The 20,186-nt window shown below is 41.0% G+C and overlaps 1 protein-coding gene across 1 annotated transcript; it reads right to left on the reverse strand.

Moving 5' to 3' along the window:
* Positions 1 to 16,891: 16,891 nt before the first annotated feature.
* On the reverse strand, positions 16,892 to 19,534 carry LOC148011806 (putative protein phosphatase 2C 30). The gene is made up of 5 exons (XM_087670729.1): positions 18,641 to 19,534; positions 18,363 to 18,539; positions 18,105 to 18,275; positions 17,789 to 17,968; positions 16,892 to 17,598 (listed from the first exon to the last, which is right to left on the reverse strand). Exons 1-5 carry the CDS (start codon positions 19,394 to 19,396, stop codon positions 17,323 to 17,325), a joined length of 1,560 nt encoding a protein of 519 aa, XP_087526855.1. The 5' UTR covers positions 19,397 to 19,534; the 3' UTR covers positions 16,892 to 17,322.
* Positions 19,535 to 20,186: the final 652 nt, after the last annotated feature.

The following is a 20,186-nucleotide window of genomic DNA, read 5'->3' on the forward strand; positions in this document are numbered from 1 at the left end:
ATGGTCTTGTCAAGGCAATGTAGCATAATTGAGCTACTTGATGTCTTAGCTTTTGGTAGCTAGTGGCTACTTGTAGTACTTGAAAAGTATGTTGTACTTTTCCATTGTCTTTCATGCCTTGCTTACCATTGTTGATTGTAATGGCATTAAGATGGAGTGCAAAAGAATTGTGCAAGTGGTTCAGGGTGATAGGTCTAACCATAGGCGAGGTGAGCTCCCTAGGTATGTCCTGTCCTTAATGTGCCCTAAACAATTGTGGGGGATGTACAAAGGGCTAGGGTAGGGACGGAGCTAGGCAACCAAGGTCACTGGATGTACCTAATATGAGGACCCTTAGGTGTGGTGATGTGATCGTGTGTGCTTTTTTTCTTTCTTTCTTTCTTTTCTCTTTTTTTTTTGTGGAAAAAATGAATACAATCAATGCCATACATTGAGGCTGTTAGCCTTTCATTTGGATTGAGAAACATTGGGATTCAAAGGCTATGAAGAATTGATATTATAGAGATGATTGTGTCACCAGCCTTGATGCTAGAGGAACTGTTGTTGAGATGAAGAGATACTTGAGATTTTGCAAACCTCTTCGTAACATGTGAGATATCGAACAATTGAGGTAGCACTTGGAGTGAGCTGTGCATGGACAAGGGCAGAGCATCTTGCAAATTGAATCCTGGATGATGAAGAGATGTTCGCCCTTGTTGAGAGCGTGGCTCCTGCCCAAACATAGAGTTTAGCCAAGAAGGAGGAGGTAATCGATGATTATGCTTTGGCCATGCTCAGTTTGCCATATGTGCTTTTTCTGCAGAGGTGTCCTTGGGTTCTCATCCAGTGGCATTTCCATCATGACTTTTGTTTCTTGGTATTCTTGTCACTTCCTCCATAATGGTTCTTTGTGAGGTTGGTGGTCTTGTGGTGACCTGGATATTAAACACTTCTAAACCTTGACCTGTGTCATTCTGCATCCACTTGTCACTTCGTGAGAGTATATGCTCACTTGCGTTAAGTACATCAAACCAATGCAATCCTGTTAAGACATAATTTTTCAGAATGCTATGATGCCTATCTCATTAATTGTTAAGATCGCATACATTAACGGTAGGTGAAGGAAGTTTGTACAAGTGGGGATCTTGCCCCTTTACTCATCAAGAACAAAAAGTTATGGCATGATGACTTGTCAAGCTTCTTGTACATCATGGTGGCTTACTCGATAGGTACTAGGCGGGGTGAGTCCGGTTGGCTAGGCGACTGCGCCGATGCTAGTGCGGGGCTCCCGTGAGGTTGGGCAGGAAACATGTCGGCCGGGACATGAATGGTGTAGCCCCGGGTCGCGACCGTTTCCAAAATGTCTTTAAATAGTTCATTAAATTCTTCCCTATCCCGGGCCGCCTTTTCTGCCCTTGAGCATCTGGTGCCCGAGCGTACGTTGGGGGTTTGTGCCACTGGCGTTGCCATATGCTGCGCATTTCTTTGAGTCTCGACTTTCTTGGCTCGGGGGTTCTTCGGCCTTCATCCGGGACGGTGTCGCTTAGGGCCTCACTTCTCGGCATACCTCTTGAGGGTGGGCACGTAGCACACCGGCGGAGGGGCGTGTGCTGCATGTTCCCATTGGCAACAACTAAGAGCGTCTTTGCAAGCCAGCTACCCTAGGCTCTCCATGTTTTCCTCGTAGGGGGACCTGCAAGGTGCGAACCAAGGGTTAGACCTTGATACAGGATACAACTGTTCGCATGGAAGGGATTTTAGTGTGGTTTATCAAGCGCATATGACAAGAAAGGGAGGGGTGAGTCATCCAGTGTTTGTTGTAGAGGGATGGCCCCCATGATGATGTTTGTTTTGCCTCCAGCCATTAGCAGATATTGGCTTATGCTAAGTTGTGTGGACTAGTTGTCATGGAGTGGGACAAGGCACATCCTCGAAAGGATAAACCAAAAAGGGAAGAAGGTGTATAGAAAGGGACTACACCCTGTCTACACCATCAGAGTTGTTGGTCAAGGCTTCTTATGGCGATAATGTGGATTGCATGCCCTTCACTTGGAGGTAGGGATGGTCACACAGCTTTTAAATGCGTGATGAGAGGAGGACTTGAGGAGCTTAGTTTGTTAGACCCAACTCTTCTCCCTGCACTTGACTATCATGGCTTGTGTGTGTTGACATTGTTTATACACAGTGACACAAAAATCAGTGTTTATGTATATACATATTTATGAATCCATGTCACTTCACGAGGATAAAAACCAAGTGTAGAATTCAGGGTTGTACTGGAGTGTGGCACACGCATCCAGCACTCGTGGCAGCTTACTTAGTACCGATAGATATTTTGCCACATCGAGCAGCATGGACCCTTGTCCGAGTCTACTAGCAACATGTAACTCCTCCTCAGTGAGAACCTTATCAACCAGAGAGTTTTCTTGGCTAGGCTCAACCAAGTCCGTACCCCGAATGGCAGTCAGCACTCGAAGGGAAGTTGGTGCCACATAGGTTGGGTCCCTTTGGGATCGCCATTTGGCCAATCGCTCCTCAAAGACTGTCATGATTTGAGCCCCTAGTTTGGCCATTGTAACGCGTCATTCGCACCAACGCTACTCAAATTGACTCTTGCATGTTGACAGTCACTTTAGTTGCTCTATGTCTACGAGATTTGGTCGGCAGCGCACTTCATTGAACGTGACAGTTAAGCGCAGTTCGTCAACCTCCTCATCAGAGATGGGTCGCATGCATTCATGTAGGAGCCTATCATAGTGCTCGTTAAGATGTTCTTGCTCTTCCCAGGATAGAGGAAAGGGCAAGTAATGTCCAAGCTGCTCCTTGGGGATTGTGCCCACGTCCGCAAGGACATAAACTCGTGCGAACACCTTGAGCTTAGCATCCAACTCAGCTAAGCATTCTAGGATACTTCTATGTTCAACGAGGGCTTGCTCGGTTGCCATCTCATGCAAGGTTCTAGGAGTTTGTCTGGGTTTTAGTGTAGCCGGGGGCTCAGGCCTAGATGAGAAAGCTTGGTCAATGCTAGGATTTCTCATGCTCTTGAGGTTTCCATGTTTCTCTAGAGGCTTTGTTATTGCGCTATGGTTCTCCTTGGATGTGACTGGTGTGAGTTCGTCACCTTGTTGCGACAGTGTTGTATCCACTCTTGATTTGTCGTTGCGAGTTCTATTGTCAGTGGATAGAGTGTTGCAAGCAGCCATTGATGGTAACGACTGCTTTGATTTGTGAGAGCACACGGATGTGTCTGCGGTTTCACCGCTATTCGGAGAGATATCAATGGATTCACTGGTGGGTGGACTTGATGCTTTATTCCCCAGCTCTCCAGCGGTCTTGGTGTCAATGTTCTTGGGATCCCCAACCACCTGTGATTGTTGTTGTCTTTGTTGTTTTCTCCTCTTTTTCTTGGTCAGTGAAGGTGCATCTCTCAACGACTCAGGACCCTGGACTAGGTCAACCGTTGATGTGCTTGGTTGGGCCTCAGCATTCTCTTTCTCTAGTGTGTCCTTATGGGACATGGCCGTGGCCTGCTGAATAGCCTCGCTAGGTTGTGAGAGCACAACTGCCTCCCTTTTCGGAGAATCTAGCTCTTCAACCAACTCCCTTTTGTGTAACTCCTCCAGCCTAGGATTTAGGCACTTTGAAAGTGCTAGAGTTGTCGAGGAAGTTGGTTACGACACCTCCTCCACAGGTAAATTGCTAAGCACACGTTTTGCAAGGGGCATTGTCATGGCCAAGGGCTGTGACTGCTGTAATCCTTGGTTGGAAGTAGTAGCAGCGAGTTTAGTGGGCTGGCTATCCTTGGTGGATTGCGGTGTCAAGTCCATGTGGCAATCGGAAGTGGTCGTGTCTTTTGTTGCCCTTTGAGCACTCATCTATGTAGATCGAGCATGAGTTGATCTAGTCACATTAGGTTGCTCAAGCATATCCTTGGGTCGAGAGCTACAGATGGCGTCATGTCCCTCCTCTTGGAAATTTGGAAGCTTTGATGGAGATAGAGATTGGAATTGAGCAGTCACCCTTGATAGCTGTTGTAGTGCTTCCTGTGTCTGTTTGGGAAAAGAGGGCATAGGAGATCTAGGACTCATAGGTGGGCGTGGCACTAGCTGAATGATTTGCTCAAGGCTATTAGACGATTGTGCCATTTGCTTTGTTGAGCAGGCAGCCTTGCCATGAGCAATCTTGTGCCTATGATGCTCGTTCTCCCCTTGGGAAATCAAAGGCTCTTTGGGCACTAATGATTTTTGTGCATGCTCAATGGCTACATATGACATTTGTCTATTTAGCATGCTAGGCTGAGGCTCTTTCTTTTGAACAATCATGTCTGGTTTGTTGCCTCGAGACCTAGAGTTTCTCTTAGATTTCCTTCTGTGCTTCATTGCTTTTGATGCACTTTGGCCTCAGCTGATGGAGGCGGTTTAGCAGGGGATTTTGGTACCCAAATCCATCGGTTACCTGCATAATACCCTTGAGCCAGTAGCAATGCTTTGGATATCCATCGCGGCATTGTATTGACTCTCCATCGATGCCTTTGTCTATAAGGCTTGGGCTTCTTTTGGGGTCTTCTACGATATTTGTAAGTCCAAAGCCCGTCCTTGGCATTGTCTCTTGACCTTCTTATTTCAGGCATGGCCTCACTCACTGGTTCTCAGTGTTCGACCTGTGCTTGTATTAACTCTTCCAACAAGTCCCTGCTCTCGTTAGCAGGCTTGACTGTCATGTCAACACCCTGCATGCCTTTCCCTTGAGGTTCGATGAGGCCACCCTTGCTAAAGGTCATGACTATCCTCACACCCGGTAGTGTCAGGTGTATCCTCTGTGCTACATAGTCAGCCTCACACTTGGTCACCCTATTGAAGGGTCTTCCTAGGAGGGTTTCTTTCCCGCAGCTAGCACTATTTGGAGGAACATGAAATAGGATAGGCAAGCTTTCCGTCTCAATTGTCGCAAGGATTTTTCACTTCCCTATGAGTGCTTGTGGGTGTCCCCCATAAGGGCTAAGAATTGCACTAGTCGGTGTGAGCTCTGGTTGGCCTAGTAGGGTCCATGATTCATAGGTCAAGATGTTAAAATCTGATCCTTCATCAATCAGAGCATTGATAGTATGCTCTCTTTTCACGGTGAGTTTGACCCTAAGATAAGCAGGTGGTATTATGTCTTCATCTTCTGGGTCCTGGCTTGTAAATTTAAGCCCTCTGACAGATGCCCTTGAGTCCCCACTTGCATGACCAGACGTGGATTCTCCACCAATGTCTTGGGTTGTCTGTGTAGTGTTGCTCAAGGTACATCTCTCGTCAAGAGTATCATGTCTAGTCATCTTGGCATTTGTAGCTTGCTGATGTTGCCTTCCGCTCTGACTAGACCTGGTCTAAACACAATGTCTTTGTGTTCTCGTGGTGTGGCCTTTTTGCCCTGGATGGCTAGATTGGCCCGTTGAGGTTCTAGGGTCTTTATTTCTCTCTGTTCAGGTATGGGCTTTTGGTTCCTCTTTTACAAGCGAGGATCCATGCTCGTGTAGAGCCATTGCTACACTAGGGTCCAATTTGGAGGACCTGTCACAGCGCGTGTTTTCTCTCCAACCTACTTGGGGGAGATGCGCAAGGGGCAAAGCCCCCTCTGCGGCGGGGATCCGGGGGGACAATCCCCCCAGCCCGCAGGGCCGTTACGATAAACACCATGTGCAATTTGGAGGACCGTTTATAGCCAAATTTTGAACTACTTGCTCTAAGTTTCAGCCGATCGATCTATGATATGGTTTCGGCTCTGTATGGTTTCTCAGTTAATTTCACTGTCTTTGGTTCCATTGGCTCTAAAAAGGGGGTAAAACTCCAAGACACTTGATTAGAAATATTTCGGATCACTCCTTTTTTTCCCTATTCAAAGTGTTATTTAGTACCTGTAAATTATAATCGCAATGCGCACAATTTTTCTATTCCTTCTTTTTTTTGTATTAAAACTCCAAAACTAGTTGAAAAATCACTTGATTTTTTTAACATGGCATCCAATTCTAGAAATTTTCATATCTTTTTAGGATCTTTACAATAAGTAATATCTAGATTATCTAAAATATGCTAGTTTTTGCCCAAAAATCTAATATTTTTGGACCATCCATTTATACACATTAACACTAGTGATTAATATGGCTCTCATAACTCTCGTTCGCGTTGTAACTTTTATGAAGGGTGGCTACGGTCCTTGTCAATCCGAGAAAAATGTCGGATTACAACTCTCAATTTTTTAATATATTTTTAATTAAATAAAAATTGTGAGTTTTTAATGTTAGTTAGTTTTTACTTTAATTAGTAACCTTGCTAACTTATTAATTAACTAACTAAATTTACATTGATAGTTATGGTTTTGATTTGCTAGTGCACTATGATTCTGACCTACCCATTTATGAAGGAACCTTGATCATTTGTATGAGTTTTTGTCCATTTGGCACACTTTTGCAGTGAAGGTAGCACAGAGATGAGGATTTCTATTGGATCAAATGTATTAGATAGTGAAGGCACAAAAGGATATATGGTACAATAGGGGGTAAGTAGTTTAAGGCTTACACTATGCCCAAGTTGAAGGTAGGATTGACACATACAGCCTTCTAGATCACACATCTTCGATTATGATCTACTCACATCTTGTAAGAGAAATTAGGTTTCCCATGGAGCCTACCTCTAGATGACAAAAAATTCAAGTTATCTACCAATGTTTATGCCATACGATGATGTAGAAATCTTGCAAGCTAGAGTAGCCTCTACTCAACAATGCCTTCTCACTACTTATTCAACTAATAGTAGCCCTCTCTTCATCATCACTCCAAAATTGACACCACAAGCATTGCATTTTAGAGTTAACGAGAAAAATAAAGCATATTTTTCCTTGATGTTAGCCTACACAATGAGTTAATAGACCGGTTGCCATATAACAACACATAGGGGAAGGATGGGCAGTATAGCAGAGCCATGTAAGAACTCATAGTGAAATTATGGTGCCAAAATGATGGAGTGCTAGGCTATACATCCATGGAAGGATGGGCAGTATAGCAGAGCCATGTAAGAACTCATAGTGCAATTATGGTGCCAAAATGATGGAGTGCTAGGCTATACATCCATGCATCATGGATGTATAGCCTAGCACTCCATCATTTTGGCACCATAATTTCACTATGAGACATTACTACTGCTCCAAGTCCAAACAAGATACTCTTGTGAGATCAAATAGACCTCCAACCACAATCAAAGTCATCTTTCATCAGTGCTCCTACCAACATCACCACCACCCACCAGCCAAATTGAGGTTGTCTTCAAGACTGTTGGCTTTGATGATAGTTAGCACTTCTTCCTTCTTTCACAACTCTTCATCAAATGGGCACCCTTTTTGATTCAACAAGCCCATATTAGACAAACTAAGGCCTACTTATTAAGCCTTCACAAAATTAAGTCTTGCCCCTCTTTGTCAAAGATAAAGACTCAACTCTTCCAAGTCTCTGATGGTGACAACCTTTATTTTTATATACTCCTACTCAAAGACTCAATCATATCCTTTTCCTTAATCCAATACACTACATGATTCAGTCTTTATAAAGGGAGTGTATAAGGCCAAAACCATGAGAGCAAGCAATGAGGATACACAGGATTAAAGAAAACAGTAGCTTCCTAAATATGTGCTCGTACATCAAGATCAACACCCATTTCAACTAGGGGCTTCACTCATTTCACTCGTCTAATAGAAATTCTAGCATGGAACAAACTACAAGATATGAAACAAGAAGTCGAGAAGTTGCCATCTTGTATGCCCAAAGTCACAATTTTTGTAGATCCTTGATATATAGTGAGTTATTTTAGTCCTAAAGTGACCCTAAATGCATATCTTACAGCAATAAGCAAAAAATTGTCTTCTAATCCACTTTGGACCTTGTTTTTCTAATCTTACCTTGAGTTTTAGTGATCTATCATAAGGATATGATTTGTAGAACTTTTTCTAATCTAGAACTCTCTAGATATCATCTTGACTTGGTTCTATATCCATACACAGTTATTGGTCTTCAAAGTATGCCTTCTAGCTAACTCAAACAACAAAAAATTCTAAGTCTAAACCAATCTAGACACTTGATTTCTTGGAAAGATATCTTTCAATCCATTTGAAATTTGCATATACTCCAAAAAAAAAAAAAAAGCTTGTACAAAGGTCTACAACTTGTATTAGACATAGTTTTTTTACTAAAGATGCATAGATTAAATTCTACCCAAAATTTCCACAAACTCCTATGTTACAATTTTTTCTAGAAAATTGGTATCTTATCCAAATTTAGACCTATTTTTTACATGTTCATGATCAAAATCCAATTCTCAATAGAATAGAAGTTATTTGTATCCAAAGTAGGCTCCTAAACTTGATTTTCACTCTAAATTTTCAGTGGTGGTTTTATTCCTAAAAGGAGCTATGTTGTTTGTTTCATTGTCCTGCTTTGTTTGTTAATGTGCAAAAGCTATGGTGTGTACTTCATGGTTGCATTTTGTTTCTCTCTTTGTGATTATGTTGCTTGAGAAATCTAATCATTCATTAGATGTGGTGCTTGTAGTAAATTATTGTTGTGATCTAACATTGACACATTGCTAGAAGAGTGTGTAGACTATTTGTATTTGAGAAATTGAGTTCTTGAATTGTGATTGTTTATTATTAAGAGAAGAGTTCCTAGTTAAATCTATTATTTAAATATCTAGGCATTAAGTGTCTAAGTGTCTAGCCATGGACTAGGTGTTTAGACCATCTTTTATAATAGTTTATGGCAAGAAGTTACCCATTCATCTCACCAATATTGCAATTGATGTTCTAGTACATCTAGTTAATACTTTAGATCATGACCATAGGAAAATCCTAGATGAAGTGACCAAAAAGGTTAAACAATCATATTTGAGACATGCAACCCAAGCAAAACAAGAAATGCATTTAGATTAGGCATTCTGCCTCATTGGAAAAATCACAATTCTTTTCACATTAATCTATTGAAACCATTTAAGGGAACATCTCCAGTTACTCCTGTTGTTGATGACCCTCATTTTTTAGAGGAAGATATTGAAATTTTAGTTCTTGAAGTTATGCTTCGGACCACTAGTAAAACAAGAAATCAATATTACATGTGTTTAATCAAGTGCAAAAATCATTCTGTGGAAGAATCACAATGGATTCAAAAATCAGTACTAACTTTAACATAGATAATCTAATCTAATAAATGTTTATTACTCACAATTGCATTGAATATCCCACGGGCACAAATTCACTACAAAAGAAAATATTTTGTGTAAAATCCATGGAACTTTAAAGTGTACATTTTTCACAGGAGGTAGCACTATTTAGAATTTTACGGTGCAGATTTGCCACCGCAGGATGCAAGACTAGTATACAATGCGGATTCGCCACATGAGGCACCACCTACATGTGGTTGGCCATCCTTAAATATTTTTCTTTGACTTATCAAGTACTTGGGAAATTTTCCTTTTAATCCCCATAAAATTATATGGAATTATATTTATTATAGTATTTTACTAAAATTTATGAAATTCTAAATTTTGTCTATTTGCCGTGTGCTTGTGACATTATGCTTGGTAGATAAATGGAAGAATACTAATGTGTTTTATGTTATGGTGAGAAGATAAATAGATGGAGTTAAGTAGAATTATTATCTTAAACTGTGTATTTTAATGCGTGGAATTTGTGCACTTCATAGCATGAAAAAACATCATCAAAAACATTATATTTTTGTATGCACATGTTAGCATAAGGAGTTTGCATGCACACATGTGCAACAAATATCTTTTGATGTATTTATTAGAGATGACAAAATATTTTTTTAATTGTACAGTTATAAGGTATATTTGGTTTATTTACACAAAAGCAAGTTGTGTAAGGATAAGAAAAGTAAGAACTCAAAAGGTATGCTTTCAATGTATTTTAAACACAAGAGCCTAAATCAATATTATAAATACATGCATGGGGGAGATGCTCACCCATGCATGGGGGGAGATTGTACCCAATCTTGTGTCATGCATGCCTTTCTGAATTTCTCTTCTCTTATCTCTATTTTCTTTCTTGTTCAATTTTTTCACTTTCAATTTTTGATTAATAATTTGTTGTTGTATGTTGAAGGTCCTTAACAAGTAGCATAGTCCATAGACATTGCAATCTCAGTAAATCATCAAGTCTCTCTCTTTTTCCCTTTCTATTTTAAAGACATAAGTAGAGCCTCTACTTAAGGCCCCAACTTGAGCCCTCTTCTTAAACCATCTACTTGCAATAAGCAAGCCCCATGCTTGTAAGAGACAAGCTACCACTACTTATGTAAGCTTGTCTTTTTCTGAGCATCCAAACCCAAGCTATTTTTCTTCAATCCCAACCACTAATGGCTGCCCAAACCAATGCTAAATTTGGCTATTGTAGCCCCGAATCAAGCATCAATGGCTTAAACACCTACTTGACTCAAAATCTAGATCCTGATGATAAGAATAGTACCTCTACAAGATGTGAGCAAGAAGCATCAATGTTAAATAAAAAGCTAAAATCCTCAATCGTTACAACAAAGCTTCTCTCCTCTACCTTGTCACTCCAATCATGAGCTCCCATGATTACTAAATGTTGCCTTAATACCAATTGAGAGGAAAGTAATTGTGGGATGAAAGGTAGAAGCTATGGAGTGTAAGAGTTTGAGAAAGACAAAAGAACACAAGAGTTTTACATGGATACAAATGAATGGTGCCCTTATTATTTATTACATTCACTTATATATGACTATACAGTGTGTACATATATAACAGATACATGCCCACAACCATTGGCCATCGGCCTTGATCCCAGCAACACTGACTTCTCCAAGAGTTTACCATTTGTGGAGATGCTAGTGGCTGTGATGTTGGGGCTTTTTTGTATCAAGACCATGGGATTCTTGCCTATGAGAGTAGGAAGCTCGATAATAAGGAAAGACAACTCCATGTCTATGAACAAGAAATGTTTGCAATCCTTTACACCATAAAGAAGTAGCATCATTATATCTATGGTAGCCATGAGTCAAAGTCAAGAGTGATCATAGAGCTTTAAGTGCTTCCTCACAACCCAACCAATCTCCAAAGCAATCCTTTACACCATAAAGAAGTGGCATCATTATATCTATGGTAGCCTTGAGTCAAAGTCAAGAGTGATCATAGAGTTTTTAAGTGTTTCCTCACAACTCAACCAATCTCCAAAACAAAGACAATGGTTCACCATACAACAAAGTTATGATTTTAAGATTTCATATATGGTAGGTAAGGACAATATTATGGTTGATGCACTCTCACAAACGTGGGCATGTTCCATATCTACTATCTCTACCTTAGATAAAGATTGGATACAAGATATTCAAGAGGAGTATCTATTGGATGATCAAGCTACCATCATGATGAGAAAATTGCAACAAGGAATGGAGATGAATTCCCTAATTTCAAGTGGCATAATGGGCTCCTTTGGTTAAGGGAGAGTGTGTTTGACAACTAAAACAACTTTCAAGCACTAGATTTTACAAGAGATGCATTTTTCCCCATTCATAGAACATCTTGGATTGTTTAAAACCTTTAACAAGATCCACAAGAGCTTATATTGAAAAGGGATTTGGAAGGATATTAAAGATTATGTTTTCCGATGCTTGCATTGCCAACAAGACAAGGATTCCACTCTTTTGCCTAGTAGTTTACTTCAATCTTTGCATCTACCTCATGGAAAATGTACCAACATTAGCATGGATTTTATTACGGTAGCATGGATGGAATAGCATTTTTGTTGTGGTCGATCAGTTGACCAAACTAGCCCATTTTATACACAATGTTTCTCATGTCTCTCAACTCAATATGTATGTGGGTTTTGAAATCAAATTACTTGAGGAATTACCTCCTATGGATGAAGATAATATGATTATATATGAACTTGAGAAGGTCATTGGTAAAAGTGAGAAAAGGTTTTAAGAAATCATATAGTGCTAGAATATCTCATTAAATGGTGAGGCCTACTTATGGAAGAGTCAACTTGGCAACCATCCCCATATCTTGATTCTTTTCCATGGCTTATACCAGAAGATGACTAAATTCATTGCATAAGAACAACTTATAATATATTTTACAACAACACTTCATTTACACAATCTGGAGCTATCTACGAAGAGTTATGGGCATTTTACTATAACCAACCATGTTCATTACTCTTCACATTCTGTGGATGCTTTTTCAACAAGGACCTACATGTTACAATACTTATTAGTTTGAGTTTCCAGTGTACATTGCACCATATTTTAGTTTTGAGGACCAAACTATTTTGGGCCAAGATTGCTTGTCATGTAGGAAATTAGGCTTAGCCTTAGCCCCTTGAGAATTAGGGTTTGGGTATAAAAGGTAGAGAATAAGCAATGTCCACGTCTTAAACATTTGTCATTTGTTTCTTTCATCTTGAGGATCTCTTCTTGGACCTCCTGCCTATCAAGGAGGTGTGTTTTTATGGCGACCATTGGCATGTTACCATTGTATAGTTTCACTTGATTCCATGTTATGGCTACATGGCATGCCTATAGCTTCATCATTCCTTGTGATTCTTGGAATTATTACATATGTTGTTTGTTTTAAAGTATGCCTTACTTCACATAACAAGGGAAAGAACCCACTAAAACTTATTTAAATATATATAGTCTTTTTTTACGATAGTTTTTAGGCTACTTGTGTTTTCTTCTCAAGTATCTCTTTTCTTTCTTTTATTCTCATACTTTCAAGAGTTGGGCTGAAAGGTAAGTGGCCTAAGTCACAAAGGAAGTACTTGGGAGCCTTTTTGTATTTAAAGAAAAATAGTAGAGCCTATGGACATGTATGAAAAAAATTCCAAGATGTTAACATTTTCAACAAGATGGGCTTCATTCATTTCTTCATCCTAAAGCTTACTCGAGTTTCAAAAGAGCCGTCTCAAAATTGTGTGAGAAGAGAGAATGCCTTCTAAAAAATCCATAGTTGTAGTTATAATAATTTCATTGGAGTTTCAAATGAGCCATCTTAGACTTGTGTGAGAAAGAACAATGCCTACTTGAGTTATAATTTTCATTGAGTTTCAAAGGAGTTGTCTCAAAATTGTGTGAGAAAGGATAATGCCTATACTCGAAAATACTTAGTTGTAGTTATAATCTTCCTCAAAAATACATAATTTTAGTTATAATTTTTGAAAACATGACGAAAGACCGATTCAAACATGGCGATTTCTCAAAATTGTGTAAGAAGGGAAAATGCCTACTCAAAAGTACATAGTTTTAGTTACTTGTACTTTTTCAAAAACATGAAGAAAAAACCAATTCAAATATGGCAACTTCTCAAAAATACATAGTTTAGTTATAATCTTCGAAAACATGAAGAAAGACCGATTCAAATATGACGCCTTCTCAAAATTGCATAAGGCTAGTTACACACAAGTGTGGACTTACAAGTTTGTAAAAAGAGCAAGTGTCCACCAACCCATGTGTCATGATTTTGTATGCTCCATATTTGTGTGACCGATGGACACTTGTGGGTGGCGACCTCCCTCACCCAAATTTCTATCTACACTCAAAGCACATTGTGACATTGCTTTTCCACCAAAAAGCTAAACACGCATGAGCGTAGCATGAGCGTAGTAGGAGTTGAACCTCCACCAATCAAATCATCTTTAGCTTCCTCCTTAAAACCAATGGATGGGCACTTGTGGGTGGCGACCTCCCACACCCAAATTTCTATCTACACTCAAAGCACATTGTGACATTACTTTTCCACCAAAAAGCTAAACACGCATGAGTGTAGCATGAGTTGAACCTCCACCAATCAAATCATCTTTAGCTTCCTCCTTAAAACATAACTTTAGTTATAATTTTTGAAAACATGAAGAAAGACCGATTCAAACATGGCGATTTCTCAAAATTGTGTAAGAAGGGAAAATGCCTACTCAAAAGTACATAGTTTTAGTTATTTGTACTTTTTCAAAAACATGAAGAAAAAACCAATTCAAATATGGCAACTTCTCAAAAATACATAGTTTAGTTATATAATCTTCGAAAACATGAAGAAAGACCGATTCAAATATGACGCCTTCTCAAAATTGCATAAGGCTAGTTACACACAAGTGTGGACGTACAAGTTTGTAAAAAGAGCAAGTGTCCACCAACCCATGTGTCATGATTTTGTATGCTCCATATTTGTGTGACCGATGGACACTTGTGGGTGGCGACCTCCCTCACCCAAATTTCTATCTACACTCAAAGCACATTGTGACATTGCTTTTCCACCAAAAAGCTAAACACGCATGAGCGTAGCAAGAGTTGAACCTCCACCAATCAAATCATCTTTAGCTTCCTCCTTAAAACCAATGGATGGGCACTTGTGGGTGGCGACCTCCCACACCCAAATTTCTGTCTACACTCAAAGCACATTGTGACATTGCTTTTCCACCAAAAAGCTAAACACGCATGAGCGTAGCAGGAGTTGAACCTCCACCAATCAAATCATCTTTAGCTTCCTCCTTAAAACCAATGGATGGGCAAGGCACAGACTGTGTAATGAAACATTTGGATGGTCTTTAAGACAGGAAGAAGTTCTTCCCCAGTATGTTAATAGGGCCTAAGAAGGGAAAATGCCTACTCGAAGATACATAGTTTTAGTGACAGGAGTTGAACCTCCACCAATCAAATCATCTTTAGCTTCCTCTTTAAAACCAATGGATGGGCAAGGCACAAACTGTGTAATGAAACATTTGGATGGTCTTCAAGACAGGAAGAAGTTCTTCCCCAGTATGTTAATAGGGCCTAAGAAGGGAAAATGCCTACTCGAAGATACATAGTTTTAGTGACACCTTGGGCACACCTTTAAGGCATCTTTCAAATTTCCAGCCTTTCTCAAAAAATAAAATTAAAATTAAAAATTAAAAAAATTAAAAATTGTGTGCCGAAAATACATAAAAGGTGAAGAAAAAAACCGATTCAAATATGACAGCCTAAAAAGCCACAGCTTCTTTTTTGACCTACTTTCGTTGATTATGTCTTGCTTTAGTTAGTTAGTGGGCGGAGGGAGGGTGGACTTTCCCTCTGTCTGTGCAACCCATCCGCACCCCCCCAGGCACGGGAGTCGCCTCTGTGATATACGAAAGCCTTCCACCATTCTTCTTCGTCCACCCCTGCACTACAACGAGAATACCTCACAATACACAGGGATCAGAGTAAAGACACTGAGGCAGAAACCATGCAGAGAATTTCAAAATCTAAGAGAAACACGTTCAGAATTGAGATGAATGGTCAGGTCAGTCAGGCTAGACACATTATAAGATACTTGAGCTCAGAGCTCGGAAATTTGCTCAAACCACATTGGTGGAGCAAGATAGATACAATAAGAATTCTTTCAAGATCTAAGAAAGAAATTCAAAATTGGGATGGATGTTTAGACTAGATACATTGAAAGATGCCAGTGCTCAGAGCTCAGAAAATTGTTCAGAAGACATTGGTGAAAGACACAATAAGATGGAGGCTCTCGTCCACACTCCCATCTTGAATTGCAGGGTTGAAATGGATGTTTAGGCTAGATACATTGGATTGAAAGATGCCAGTGCTCAGAGCTCAGAAAATTGTTCAGAAGACATTGGTGAAAGACACATTGGATTGAAAGATGCCAGTGCTAGATACATTGGATTGAAAGATGCCAGTGCTCAGAGCTCAGAAAATTGTTCAGAAGACATTGGTGAAAGACACATTGGATTGAAAGATGCCAGTGCTCAGAGCTCAGAAAATTGTTCAGAAGACATTGGTGAAAGACACAATAAGATGAAGGCTCAATGAGATGAAGGTCCACACTCCATCTTGATTTGCAGGGCTCTACTTTCCCTCTCAACATAGATAGATGTGTAGCCTACACATATGCCATAGATACAATAAGAATTCTTTCAAGATCTAAGAAAGAAATTCAAAATTGGGATGGATGTTTAGGCTAGATACATTGAATTGATATAATAAGAATTCTTTCAAGATCTAAGAAAGAAATTCAAAATTGGGATGGATGTTTAGGCTAGATACATTGAATTGAAAGATGCCAGTGCTCAGAGCTCAGAAAACTGTTCAGAAGACATTGGTGAAAGACACAATAAGATGAAGGCTCAATAAGATGAAGGCTCTCGTCCACTCCATCTTGATTTGCAGGGCTCTACTTTCCCTCTCAACATAGATAGATGTGTAGCCTACACATGCCTTGGCAAGACTCTCGTCCACTCCATCTTGATTTGCAGGGCTCTACTTTCCCTCTCAACATAGACCATCTTGATTTGCAGGGCTCTACTTTCCCTCTCAACATAGATTAGATAGATGTGTAGCGTAGCCTACACATATGCCCTGGCAAGGCTCTCCTTTCCCCCTACCTGTCAACATAGATGTGTACACTTCTTATTGAATTGCAGGGCTGTACTTTCCCCCTCCTCCCTGTCAACATAGATTGTAGTCTACACATACAGGCTCTGGCTGGCTCCTCTCATCTAGACATACTTGACATTGGTGAAAGATACAATAAGAAAACGCTCTCGTCTTCACTTCCTGTCAACATATATGTGTAGTCAACACACATTCGATCTCCAAGCACAACACAACCCACACCCCAAAAGAAAACATCTACACTTTCTTGATTTTGCAGACCCTAGTTTTCTCCTTCTACTCCCCTCTTGCTTGCCAACCCACATACCATTATGACCATCTATACTCTCTAATAGAGGGTATGCTGCACAAGGAAAGAAACTGACTAAAAAGATTAAGATCATTCCAGTTTAAGGTAAAAACAGCCAACAATACTGAAGCCAACATTAGTGTAATGCATCTTTGCTGAACAAATACAGGAAAGTAAACTGAAGCAGTAGCTCCTTGCACAAAATCAAATTCGCGTCTTCTTGAACATAGGTCATATGTGTTTCATCCATCAATCAACATACATTTGGCATGTATCAGGACACTCATATATTCCAATTCTTTTCATGTTCTTGTTTCTTAGTGAACACAAAAAGCATGGAAGTCCTGTAATGGACCCATTGGGCAAACAAAGAATTTCCACTGGTGCTTCTCTGGTGAAAGAAGGAAGGAGAGACCATGCAGCTTCGCTACTGGCTCCTTTTCTAAAGACCAGTGTACGTATACATTTGGCACAAAAAGGAAAAATCTCTCTTTGATAGGTGATCTGGACCTCACTGTACAATTAGGATCACCATGTACTATGCCTGAATAGTGATGTTTAAGGACAGGTCCTCTACAAATATCCTAAATGTTTGTTAGTTTTCATGCCAGTTACAACAATGTCAAGCTTTGGAAAAGCCTTGTAGTATCACTATCATAACTGTGATGTCATCTAAGGTGCCCCTATCTGAAGCCATTGAAACGAGCTTCTGGCATGCCCTGACCTTGCCCGAGATCTCTTTGCTTTCCCCATCATCATTCTTGCTTCCAGGAGTACTGGTGCAGTGGCACTTTTGTGCCTTATTTGGTCTCAAAAGTGGCACATCATTCAGCTCGCCCTTCAAAGCCCTAGAGGTTACAAATGGTCTGGCACCATCAACAGCTTCTTGATCACTGACCTGAGAAAGAAAATGTACATAGCATAGATAAGAGACATCAAATAAAAGTCATTCCATTTACCATATAAATTGGAAGCCACAAAATACTAGTAATTATTGAATAGAATTCTTTGACATACTATCTGAAAGCCCACAAAGTGGCATTCTGATACATCCATAACAATATACAGTATGATTAGCATAATCTCACCTTGTCCCAAAGACCATCTGAAGCCAGTATCAGAAATTCACAATCTTCTGTGATCTCAATACTTCGAACTTCAGGTTCAGCACTGACCCACTGCTTGAAGTGCATGTCACCAAAACTCCTTGTGACAGCCAGTGTGCCTTGTACTCGCCACACTCCATTGAAGCAATCAACATAACCCCCCTGAAATAACAAATGGCATGATCATTACCACATCTAGCTCAAAGCATGCAATGCAACGACCTATTTATAACACACCACATAATTTGCAGTACTGGGATTTATGTTGTGATGGTGATTGCACCTCTGATCCACTTACCAGGCTTTCAACCCTCCGGCGTTCATCTTCATTGCTGGCATGATGCAGAGTGGTTAGGGCTTCAGCCTTTCCATTCCTACAAAGCACTGCCTTGCAATCACCGGCATTGGCAACTACTAGTTGACGATTGCATATCAAAGCGGAAACAGCGCATGCACCACTACCAACACACTGGCAAAAACAGGAAATATGATGAGCTGAGCTCGAGTTTGAAGCTTCAAATTTAGCACAACATCCACTGCGAATCACACTATGTACCTGGGAAAGAAAGTCTGAATCTGTATTCAAGTAGCCAGTTTGGACTGCCTTCTCCAGGCTATCTGGTTCATCCTTAGATAGTTCTTCCATAGCAGTGGCAATGTGTTTCCCTAGGTTTTCAGCAGCAAATTCAGCTGCCTTCTGGCCACCATGTCCATCAAAAACTCCGAAAAAAGCCTGCATTTGCAATTATGTAGAGCGCGTGAGAAGGTGTTCTCAAGCTGCATACTTTAAGCCATAGATAATGCTGAAGAAGCTACTGGCATATGTCACTATACCTGGCTTGAGCTTCCTTGGAAATTCAACAAGGCCTTGTGAGTATCCTCCATGAGGTCTTTTCTTCCTTTCTTGGAGGAGACAGCAAACAGAGAGTTCTCTTGGCTGGAGATTTCCTGTTCCTCGTGCTGCAAGCCAAATCTCTGCATGTGACTGTAAGATGCAAGCCGTGCAGACTCGGGGATGGTGAGTTTCGCAGGACGTTTCCGTTTCAGTGGGGAAGGCGAGGATGGCAGGCCTCCTTCTGCGGCTCCTCTGTCATCCTGGCCCCTGTTTTCCTTCAAACTTCTGATGGAAGGGGAGGACCCAATGGAGAACGCCAGGTGCCTGTCCTGCTTATTGGGCAAGGTGGTGCCATGGCTGTTGGACCGGAGATCTGCAAAAGCGAGCCTCTCGGACAGGGGAGAGGTAGATGGGCGACCATGTTTGGAAGCCCTGTTGAGATTATTATTCAAGGAAGGGGAAGAGGAGGGAGATTGCTCTGTGAGGACGATATGGAGCTTGCTGCCGGAGGAGGAAGAAGAAGAGAGTGGGGAGCAATGGCAGGGGAGTTGATCTGTACAGCGGCAGAAGGGTTTCTTGGAGGGGTAAGACGAAGAGCAAGAAGCAGCAGGGCGCTTAGGTGTGGAGAAGGAGAAGGAGAAGGAGGGATGGGAAGGGGAGGCATTATGGTGGTGGTCTGGGTGAGGGTCTGTGCAGCCGCCCAGGAGGAGACGGCTGGCAGGGGAGGAAGCGGGCAGGGGAGAGGCACACGACATGGTGAAATGTGTTGTTTCAGTTGCTCTCTCCCTGTGTGTGTGGCTCTCTCTCTATGCCTCTGTCTCTCCCTCGAGAAGAAGGATCATCAAGAGGAGCAGAGAGAGAGAGAGAGAGAGAGAGAGAGAGAGAGAGATGCTAATGATGAACAAATAAGAATTCTGCAGAAGAGTATAAAAGGGTTTTGGGGTCAGTAGGGTGACTCGTTCTTTATGTGTGTCTGTGACTGAGACTCCCTCCGCTGTGTGCGTGTGTATCTGAGAGAGAGAGAGAGAGAGAGAGAGAGAGTGTGTGTGTATGACAGACTACAATGTGAAGAGTATAAAAGGGTTTTGGGGTCAGTGGGGTGACTCGTTCTTTATGTGTGTCTGTGACTGAGACTCCCTCCGGCGTGTGTGTATCTGAGAGAGAGAGAGAGAGAGAGAGAGTGTGTGTGTGTGTGTGTGTGACAGACTACAGTCTGTTTACAGTTTTATGTCCGCGTGTGACTTTTCTCTCCAAAACCCACCCACAGCCACAGCACAATTCCAGGAGTCAACCGTCCTTTGACCGGCTGACCCAATGACGTGTCGGTCACCACCACCTTAAGGCCCCTTCACACGCAATCCCACCACTCAACCACAAAACATCTACACCACAAGCGCGTTCAAGAATTGTGTAACGTTGATATATGAGTTAGCATCTAACTCTTAGGGCATGTGCTTGCACAATGATCCTCAGCACAGCACACTCAACAACAAAAAAAAAAACTCACCTTAGCCAAGTATGACACTTACAAAAATCTATTAGGGT

Source organism: Lygodium microphyllum, chromosome 28 (assembly GCF_053477565.2).
Source record: "Lygodium microphyllum isolate KBCC chromosome 28, Lygodium_microphyllum_v1.1.10, whole genome shotgun sequence".
Lineage (NCBI taxonomy): Eukaryota > Viridiplantae > Streptophyta > Polypodiopsida > Schizaeales > Lygodiaceae > Lygodium > Lygodium microphyllum.